The 10,750-nt window shown below is 46.7% G+C and overlaps 1 protein-coding gene across 1 annotated transcript; it reads left to right on the top strand.

Annotated features, from left to right (window-relative positions):
• Window positions 1–357: 357 nt before the first annotated feature.
• On the top strand, window positions 358–3,470 carry LOC143407242 (UDP-glucuronosyltransferase 1A6-like). Its single transcript, XM_077110274.1, has 2 exons — window positions 358–1,218; window positions 3,354–3,470. The coding sequence occupies exons 1-2, from the start codon at window positions 358–360 to the stop codon at window positions 3,468–3,470; spliced, it is 978 nt and encodes a 325-aa protein (XP_076966389.1).
• The last annotated feature ends 7,280 nt before the right edge of the window (window positions 3,471–10,750 follow it).

Raw genomic sequence — 10,750 nt, 5'->3', positions numbered from 1 at the left:
CAGGTCTTCCTCCCTGGGGACGACTGGGAAGGCAGCTGAGGTCAGAGGGCCACAGGCCCACAGAGCTCTCTCCAGGTGGCCCTCTTAGAGAGGGAAAGGAATTTTAGCAGAAACAAAGATTCAAGGAAGGCTAGACTCTCAGGTGATGGCTGGCAGGCTTGTGAGTGGTGTGAGTTAGCGGTTTGATTACTTATAGTTAAATATTAATTTCACTTCTTTTGTTTCAAAGGCAGGATTCAGAGCCAGGGAGAAGCAGGCAGTCTGTGAAAGCCACCGGTTGGCTGAGGGAGAATGGCTGGGAGCCCCGGGGGTCAGGACTCACAGAGAGTTCACTGTTGTTCCTTTGCTTCTCCTGGGATGTCTGTCCTCTTTCCCGCGGTTCAGAGAGTCTCTGCAGGGCTTTTCTTCATAGCTCTTTGGGGCACAGTTGTAGGTGACAGGCTGCTGGTGGTTCCTCAGGATGGAAGCCACTGGCTTAGTATGAAGGACATAGTTGAGCTTCTCAGTGACCGGGGCCATGACATCGTGGTGGTGGTGCCAGAGATCAATTTGCTTCTGAAGGAATCGACACACTACAGAAGGAGAGTGTACCCGGTGCCCTATGGCCAGGAGGAGATGGAGGGCCGCTACCGCTCTTTTGGGAATCAGCACTTTGCTGAGAGATCCTTCCTGACGGCTGCGCAGACAGAGTACAGGAATAACATGGTTGTCATCGACATGTACTTCCTCAACTGCCAGAGCCTCCTGCAGGACTCCGGCACCCTGAGTTTCCTCAAGGGGAGCAAGTTCGATGCCCTTTTCACAGACCCGGCCCTGCCCTGTGGTGTGATCCTGGCCGAGTACCTGGGTCTGCCCTCTGTGTACCTCTTCAGGGGCTTCCCATGTTCCTTGGAGCACGCTTTGGGCGGAAGCCCGAACCCCGTGTCTTACATCCCCAGGTGCTACACTCAGTTCTCAGCCCACATGACGTTTCCCCAACGCGTGGCCAACTTCCTGGTTAACTTCTTGGAGAGCTATCTGTTTCACTGTCTGTATTCAAAGTACGAGGAGCTCGCCTCAGGCCTGCTCGGGAGAGAAGTGCGCCTGTCTGCCTTGTATCAAAAGGACCCCGTGTGGCTGCTGAGGTACGACTTTGTGCTGGAGTTCCCCAGGCCAGCCATGCCCAACATGGTCTTCATTGGAGGGACCAACTGCAAGAAGCATGGTGTCCTGTCCCAGGTTGGTGGTTTGGTTCCTCGTGGATTGCCCTGTGTCTTGTGGGCAGGTTCTGTCCCTGTCCCTCAGTCTCGCTGGGCAGGGTTGTCAGGATGGTGGTGGGAAGGGGAAGCCAGGTGTCGGTAGCAGGACAGGAAGGCCTGGGGCCCAGGTGAGGGGGAGCAATTGAGTGAAGCCTTGCCTGGCCACAGGAAGAGGCACGCTCAGTTAGGTTGTCTGGGGACAGTCTCACAACCATTGCAGGAGGCTTAGGAATGTTCCCATCCAAACAGAGGGGAAGGCTTGACCCAGGTGCAGGTCAAAACCATCCTCCCAATTCTGTCCTCTGGTTTTCCCCTGGGCCCTGAGCTAGAGGTGACCTGTGGGCCACATCTGTCCAGAGGCCTCTTTACAATGGCCCACAGCTAAGCAGGGTTTGTAGTGTTAAAGGGATATTCATAACCATGGAGGATGCGTGGCAGAGCTGTGTGTGGCCCTGCATCCTTACTGGCCTTTGTGGGAGAGGTGTCATGGACTAAGGCCAGTGTTTGTAGATGCCCTCCTGAGGTAGGACCCAGAGTAACCTGGGAAAATAATCATCTGGGAGACTTTCTCACAAATGTAATCAATCCTGGGCGTGATGGCACACACCTGTAATCACAGTGACTTGGAGTTTGAGGCAGGAGGATGGCAAGTTCAAAGCCAGCCTTAGCAACTTTGTGAGGCCATCAGCAAAGTAAGAAGTCCCTGTCTCAAAATGAAAACCCAAAAATGGGTGGGGATGTAGCTCAGTGCTTGAGAGCCCCAGGTTCGAACCAAGTACAGAAATAAAAGTAAAAAAAATACACATAGTTACCCTCTGAAAGGAGTCAGCCCCCGCCTGTCTTTCACCCCAGAATGTTCCTTTTCAATGCATTGTTCATCCAAGAGCCAGTCTCCCAGAGGTCCCAAGGACCCCTCCACACTTCTATAACACCTGCTGCATTGTGTGTTAACAGGAAGAGGCACGCTCAGTTAGGTTATCTGGGGACAGTCACACCACCATTGCAGGAGGCTTAGGAATGTTCCCATCCAAACAGAGGGACAGGTGCAGGTCAAAACCATCCTCCCAGTTCTGTCCTCTGTTTTGCCCCTGGGCCCTGAGCTAGAGGTGACCTGTGGCCATGGCTACTGGGAAGCCCTCTGAAAATGGCGCTGACTGTGTGAGTCTCAGCCCTTCACAGGGCTGCTGAGGATCCATGTGCCCCACACAGCATGTGACCGTGCTTTGCAGAGGGACAGGGGTCTGGTGGCTCTGGCCCTCTCTTCCTTGGAGCCTGGTTCCGTACCAACAGGAAGTTCTTCCTCTTGTGTTCCACAGTCTTGTCAATTGTGGTTCTCCATTAGGGTCTCTTTCGACACCCAGGGGGAAATGGCAGAGAAAAATGTCAATCTTTGGGAATGTCCACTCTAAATAAATGCCAAGTGTGTTTCACTGACTCTCTGCATCAAGGCGATTGTGAGGACCAGACTTTACAGGAGACACTTTTGCAGGCTGACATCTCAGCATGTCCTGATTGAGCCCAAGGTGGATTCCTGGCAAGCCAGGGGCACAGAATCCCAAAGTGCAAGTCATCGTTAACAGGCACTTTTTAATGTTCATGATGTAGGCCAGTGTCTGTAAAGTCTGGCTTTTCTTTCAACATCCCCCGTTTATCTTTATGACTAGTTCTTTTGGAGGTTATCAGACGTGGAGGGTTTTGGCAGCAGTGTTTCTGTTAATAAGTTATCATGTAAGAGACTAAGAGCTGGAACGCATTTGGGTTGTTACAAAGTGCTGGACATGAACATGCAAAACCCAGAAAGTTGGCTAACAATTTACATAATGCCACGAAGAGTTGGCTTTGAAAGTTGTATTCCTCATGCCTTGGGGTGTTGTCTGAGCTCTTTTTATTTTAAATGGTTTTCAGAAAGAACTTTTGAGAGTGATTCACGGACTCTGCAATTCACTCATTTAATGTGTATAGTTTGTTGGTTTTACATTCTCAGATTAGGGCATACTCTGTCAACCTAAGCACTTTCAGGCATGCCCCTCAAGAAGCACCTTGACTGTCACCAGTCACTCCTCCTTGGCTCCTGACCCCTGTGACCCATGGATTTGCTTCTTCTGCTCTTCACAGGAACGAAAATGCACACTTGTGTTTGGCTTCCCCCAGCATAAGTGTCGGGCTCGGCTGTGGGGAGCACAGGTTTTTATTGCCCATAACCTTCAGGGCCATGGTGTGCCACCCTTCTAAATCTGCTTGTGTGCTGAAGGAGTTTTGGTTGCTTCCACGTTCTGGCCACTAGGAGCCAACTGCCGTGAACACTTGTGGGCAGGTTTTGTGTGGACATGTGTTTTCCATTCTGTTGGGTGTGCTGCTAAGTGTGGAATTTCTGGATTGTGCGCTCGCTGCATGTTTCTACTTTTGGGGTGTGACCAGATTGTTCTTCCAGGTGTTGGTGCCATTTTTTTATTGTGATAAAATACACATAACCAAGATTTACCATTCTCAAGTGTAGAGTTTGGTGGCATTCCACCAGGCGACTAGCACGCTGGTATCATTAAAGAGGTTCATGGCATAGAAGTTAACTAGTGAGATCAAAATAAAACACACAGACTCAATTACCTTTTTCTATGACCAGGTCCGAGACAGCTCTCACCTCTCTGGCTCTCACCTCGAACCACCCGGTGGGGCAGCAAGGCTTAATCAGGGCTAGCAGGAGAGAGAGAGAGAGCACGCCAGGGAGTGACCTTTTATTGGGGGACAAGAAATTCAGGGGAAAATTCCATCCAATGAAGGTTGAGGGGGGCAGCATTCCAAGGTCAGGGTCAGTGATTGGCCTCAGGGTCAGTGGTCAGTCACACCCCCACACGGACAGGCTCTCGCACCTGGAGAGGGTAGGGATAGCTCCGACACAGTTTGGCCAGAATGCCTCACACCCAATCCGGGAGGTGCCCAATCACGTGAGAATGGCTTCCCACAGGCATCAGTACACACACCGTTGTGTACCACCATCTGGTACAGAACTTTCATCGGGCCCTGAAAGGAAGACCACACCCTTAAAGTTCTCTAGCTTTATAGTCAAGTTGTAATTGGGAAGTGTGAATCTCCCACACTTGCCATTCATGTTCAAGGTTGTTTGGGCTATGCTGGGTCCTTTAAAGTTTGAGACTCTTAGGATTTGTTTGCCAATTAAAAAGAACCTCATGCGTTTTGATAAGAATCATGTCAAATTTGTAGGTCTCTTTGAGAAATATGGCCATCGTAACACAACAAGATAAGTAAATAGCCTGATTCATGTACTGGGGTGTCTTTCTGAGTAATTACGTCTTCTTTAGTATCTTTTAACACTATTCTGTCCTTTTTAGTATAAATATAAATCATTCCTAAGGAATTTATTTCTTCCGATGGTGCTTTACATCAACTTGTGTTCTTTCTTTTAATTTTGGATTGCTCATTGCTGGTGTAAGGAGAAGTAGTTGACTTTTGTGTATTGCTCTGGACTCTTGCTGAATGTGTTCATTTGTTCAAAGGTTTTAGCTGAATTCTCAGCAAGATTGAGGGTGTAAATGGAAGGTCAAGTTGTGTCCCTACTGAGGTGGCTCTGCTAGTGCCTTTGAAGTCTGGAGGCTTTTTTCTCTTTTGCTGCCTAATTGCTTGGTGGAGTCTCCAGTGAGACCCTGAAAGGAGCCTGCAGTCCTCCTGTTCTTGTTCCTGATCTGATGAGGACAGTGTGCAGTCTGCTGTGGCAGTGGGCCTGGAGGTCTGCTGAGACCCCAGCTAGGTTGACAACATGGCCATGTACTCCTAGTTTGTCGAGTATTGCTGTCAGACGTGTGATGTTGCATTTTGTCAAATGTGTTTTCTGTGTCTACTGAGATGAACACGTGGCATGTTCTTTCCTTTCTTCTGTGATGTGGTAGTGACAGGAAGTGAATTGATTCCAGGTGTCAAGGCCACCTTGTATTCCTGGGACAATCCCACTTACCATGCTTTTTACATGTTACTGGATTTAGTTCAATAGTATTTCTTTCAGGACTTCTGCATCTGCATGCAGAAAAGCTACTGCAAGTTTTGTCTTGTTGTGAAGGTTTTGTCTGGTTGGTGTCAGTGTTTCCCTGGACTTGGGGGACGAGCTGGAGGTGCTCCCTACTTTCCCATCATGCAGATCAGGCTGTGAAGAATTGGGGTCCATTCTTTGCATATGTGATAGAATTTCCTTGTGAAGGTGTCAGGTCCTGGGCTTTTCTTGGTGGGAAGTTCTAGAATTATGTATTCAATCATTACAGTGGCTGTAGACCTATTCAGTTTTGGGGTTTCTTCTTGGAGCAGTCTCAGTAGTTTGATTCTTCCTAGAACTTTCCCATAGGATCTGCTGTCTAATTTATGGGCAATGATGGGTCAGATTGTTCAATTCTAGAACGTTTTTGTTTCAGTATGCTTGGTGTAACATTCCCTCTTTCAGGCCTGATTTGACTTATTGAAGGCTTCTGTCTTCTCTTTCCTGCCCTAGCAGAAGGTTTGGTCAAGTTTGTACTTTTCCCACTACTTTGGTTTTGTGGATGTTCTCAGTTGTGCTGTGGAACAATTCCTCTGTGCTCTGTTATTCTTCTGCTTGATTTGTGTTTAGATTATTGTGCTTGGATGGAGACTTTTATTATTATCCAGTGGCCCTCTTACATGTAGTAGTGTTTTTTGTTTAGAAGTCTATTTTTAAAAAAATATTAGCCACTCCACTATTTTATGGTTGATTTTTCATGATCTTTCCCCCTACTATTTTACCATGCATATATTATTTTTTTTTAAATCTATGTTTTCTTGGTTTTGAATCTCAAACATGTCTTGTCATGTTTGAGATTTTCTACCAAATGGCCAGCTTTGTCTTTTGGTTGTGTTGTTTAACACATTTATGTTTAATGCTGTTATTCATATAAGTGGTTTATGTCTGCCAGTTTCCTTTTCTTCATGGATACCCACCCGCACTCTTTTCCTCGCTGTTCTGGTTCTCCCCACTGCTTTCTTTGCACTAAGTGAATATTGTTCTAGTATAGCTTTTTAATACCATTAATGACATTTTCCCATTATTTTTTGTAGTTATTTTCTGAGTGGTTCTTTCACTTATCTGAACATTTTAACTCCAGTACCCATTTCTGATTTAAGATGACCCATCTTGCATTGTCTTACTATTTACATTAATGTGCATGTTGTAATGAATCTGGAGAAGTAGAACAAGAACATGTTGATAGAGTTTGTTACATTCGCTGTCTTTTATATCATTCCTGGTTCTCTTCACTTGTTCTTTTGGATCATGTTTAGCCCTGGTGTCATTTCTTAACCCAAATCATATTTGCTTTCACCTGCCTCCTTGGTAGCATTATTGCTAAAGTTATGACTTTCATGCTTGCTATAGGGCCCCTATTGCAATCACAAATAGACTGAGTTCTGGAATTGTTTGGAAGATCAATTAGGAGAACAAAGGGGAAGGAATGTGCATTCATATTGTCTTTTATAGTAAAGTGATTACAATTATTACTGCTTTTATGTTCCTGTGGGTGGGTTGAAACTACTGAATGACGTTGCTTGTTTCCCACCTGAAGGATTTCCTTAGTATTACTTGTCAGTCTGTTATGCTGGCAAGGAATACTCTCATGTTTTGACTCTTTCTGTTGGACTCTCAAGCAGGGGTTTGCCTTTGGTTTGCTTGTGTTTTGAGTGATAGTCCTCAGAGACTTGGTACTGAGGTGGCTCACACCTTATCCTTCAGCACTGCATGATTTTTAGCTGCTGCACATTAGGCAAAATAATGGAGAATAAGTGGTTTTCCAGAAATGAGGAGTGGAGAAGCTGGCCTGTAGAGCAGTTTCCCAACATGTGCAAGGCCCTTGGTTCCATTCCCAGCTCTGCAAAAAAACAAAGAAAGGAAGGGAATCGGGAGAGGGGAGGTTACCTTGAGTTATGGAGAGAAGCTGGTAATATTGCTTGTGGTAAGACAGAGAAATGGCTGGTAGGTCTGTGAGAAGCTGTGAAGGGAGAGGAATGTGAACTGACAGCTCTGGGAAGCCCGAAGTCTTTGCTGCAATCAGAGCTTTGAGATAACAGTCACAACTATCATGACACAAAACTAAACCAGTCAGGGTCCCTCTAGGTGGACTGGGCTGGCACGAAATAATCACACAAAGACAGAGAAAATACCTTTTTCTTTGGGTTCTGTGATGGCTCCTCTGACCCAGCTCACACAAGGGAGCAAGGCCGGCAAGAAGGAGAGAGGCGAACACCTCGAACCCTGGTTTTGTTGGGGGAGGCTCTTTGAAAGAATACTCCATCCATTTAAGGCAGAGAGGTAATGTTACAAGGGGAAGCCCACTCCCATTGGATAATGCTCTCTCCCAAAGTTGTGTTCCCTGTAGGGCAGAGATGGGGATCCACCTGCTTCTGGGTCAGGGAAGCCAGTCTCCACGTTTCCATCTCTCAAAGCTAGGGGGCGCTCGGCTCCTATGTGTCAGCTCCCAACACACAACTATCTTGAACAAGTTCACCATTACATTGGTACCTATCAATGACTTGAGCAGGTAGGTCTGCAATTGATCAGTGCCATATTTTTTGTGTCACAGTGTCAAATGTGAAGAAAGAATTTCTTTTCAAAACTAAAGAATTTCAGCTTAGAGATAGTATTAATCAAAACACAAAGCCCTCCCAAATGTGGAATGCAATGTGCCTGCACTGATGGTGTGTCTGTGAAACTGTCCCTGACAGAGGCATAAGTAGAGTGGGCACAGTAAGAGAACCGGGGCTGCGGCCTTGTATAACCTGAAGGGTGTTGCATGTGCCATGGGATGTGCAGATAGTTTCCTTTGGACTGATGGAGCCAGTGACCCTGAAGGAAGCATCCTGGTTACATCATCTTTTTCATAAGAGCCGTGGCCAAAGTACTGATCATTTCATAAGAGCCGTGGCCAAGAGTACTGATCATTTCATAAGAGCCATGGCCAAGAGTACTGATCATTTCATAAGAGCCGTGGCCAAGAGTACTGATCATTTCATAAGAGCCGTGGCCAAGAGTACTGATCATTTCATAAGAGCCGTGGCCAAGAGTACTGATCATTTCATAAGAGCCGTGGCCAAGAGTACTGATCATTTCATAAGAGCCGTGGCCAAGAGTACTGATCATTTCATAAGAGCCATGGCCAAGAGTACTGATCATTTGAAACTCTGTATGGGTCTTTGGCTGTAGTACACTCGGTCAAAGCAAATGACCGTTGAAGTCTCATTAGAGGCTGGGGAGTTGAGGGTGTCCATGTTGCTGATGGTTTTCCAGCTGTGAAGCAAGATTTCTTGTGGTTTTCAAAGCTTAGGCTAGGAGTGGAGATGAGAAGTGGACCCAAGGAGGTGCTAAGTGAATGTGGGGAATCAGTTTTGTTGCTCTGTCCTGCTCCAACACCTGTGGCTTCATCCTCCACCCATGCCTCCTTCCTCTCCCTGACCAGGGGATCCTGAAACATCAGGGTGGTAGGATGGTGAGCCTGAATACCAGGCACCAGTAGCAATGACTTGGATTGGACAGCCAGAAGTCTCAAGGCAGGACTCCTAGCACCTGTCTAACTGGAGCTGTGACTCCTTGATGAAGCAAGAGGCTTTGCTCAATACCAGCTGATGCAATGCGAGAACAAGGAGGCAAAGCAGCTTTAGTACCCACAAAGGGGCCAAGGAATCCAGAGAAGCCTAGGATTTGTGAGGAGATGCTCTCCCAGTCCCAGGATGGCTGCCCATGTTGGACAGAGTCTCATCATCAGGGGCGCAACTTTGCAACACAGCAGAGGGATCCTGAAGGCACTCTTCTCTGGGTTTCATAGCCTTCAGCCTCTCCACTCTAATCGTGAGCTGACGTGTGCCCTGGGTACCATTTCTCCCTCATACCCACTTTCCATCTGTTCTCTGCCTTCTGTGATGATTACTTCTTGCTTTTTCTTGCAGTTTATCCACTAAGTATGTGCTCTCAAGAAGAGAGATGCACTTGACATGTTCTGGTACTTTGTACAAATAGAAGCATACATACAGTTTGTCTTGTTTCCTTTGTTCAACCTTATGTTTGAGAGGCTTGTGTTGATGAGTGTTCTTGCAGCTTGTGGTCTGTGTATTTTCAGTACTGAATGGTGTGAATACACCACAATTGTATTTATCCATTCTATGTTGATGGACACTGTGTTGTGCTCTGCTTTTAATTGCTGAGGACAATAGTAGAGTGAACATTGTCTTACACTCTGATGCAGGCGTGCTGGGTTTCTCTAGTGTGTGTACTTAAGTGTGGAGCTGCTCTGTTGTGGGGCATACATTTCTTTAATGTAGTAACATCAAAATTGTGAGTGCACCAAAGCCCGCAGTATTCTTGACGCAAGGAAGTTCTGGCAAGACTTTCTGCCTCAAGGGATTTTATTGGTTCACATAGTGGAACAATGTTGGTGTGTCTGTTGGGAGTGACTTGCTGCTTCAGGAATCAAATCACATCACCAGCACCCATTTTTCTCCATTGCTCATCTCTGCTTCGTGGAGATGACAGCCCTCCAGGATCAAGATAGCTGAATGGCAGGGACTCTGGCCTGAATTCTGTTGCCTGGATCCTAGTACAAGTCCTGCATCTCATTGGTTCTGATTAAGTCACATGTCCTCCTCTGAACCAATCACTGTGGCCCAGAGAGTGGGGAGTGCTGAGTGGTGGAGGCCGGGTCCCATGCTCTGTCCTAGCTGGGAGTGTGTGCTCACCTTCTGTGCACTTGAGAGTCTAGATGAGGGGCAGTCCCTGGGGAGAGACAGGAAATGATTGATCCATGGGAATTAGCCCAATTAAAGATGTTTCCTACTTAAATATCCAATTTCCCATCAGTAGCTCTTACTATAACCCTGTTAGTATATGGCTCTCTCTGTGTGGTAACCTGAGTTTCTTTTAAGAAAATGAGGTGGAAACTCCATGAGATTTTCCAGAAGAAAGGGGGATTTGTCAGCTCTTACGGGAATCATTTGGGGCTTATAAGCATTAGGAGTGGAAATCTCTTTGCTGTTCACTCTGAGCTGATTATTTTGTGTTGTGACACATGTAAATAAAACTTGAAAGTCCAAAACCAGAGCACAGCGTGAGGGAATATTATACATGTAGGTCTTTTGCTGCTCATGTGCCTTGGCTCAAGTAGGTGGTTGTACAGTAGGTCTGGTCTTTATCAGCTGAGGAAATTTGTTCTCTTGGAATGGCATGGAGTGGGCTCAGTTTATGTTGAGGCACATTAGGAGGTGATGCTTACAAATGTGCCACTTCATTGTGCCCTTGTAATTTGTAACAACTGTCTGGACCTGCGCACACACCATCACATTCAACAAATGGACCGCGCCATTACCTCATAGCTTCCCGGGTTCTTTCTCAGCCACCCAACACGTCCTCTCAGCCTAGGCATCCCTGATGCAGCTTTGGCAACCAGAGAGTAGAGACTGTCTTCGTGGAGTTTCATCTGCATGCAGTCATAGTGATGGTCAGGAGGCCCACAATT

Source organism: Callospermophilus lateralis, chromosome 9 (assembly GCF_048772815.1).
Source record: "Callospermophilus lateralis isolate mCalLat2 chromosome 9, mCalLat2.hap1, whole genome shotgun sequence".
Classification (NCBI taxonomy): domain Eukaryota; kingdom Metazoa; phylum Chordata; class Mammalia; order Rodentia; family Sciuridae; genus Callospermophilus; species Callospermophilus lateralis.
This window is presented reverse-complemented; position numbering and strand designations above follow the sequence as displayed.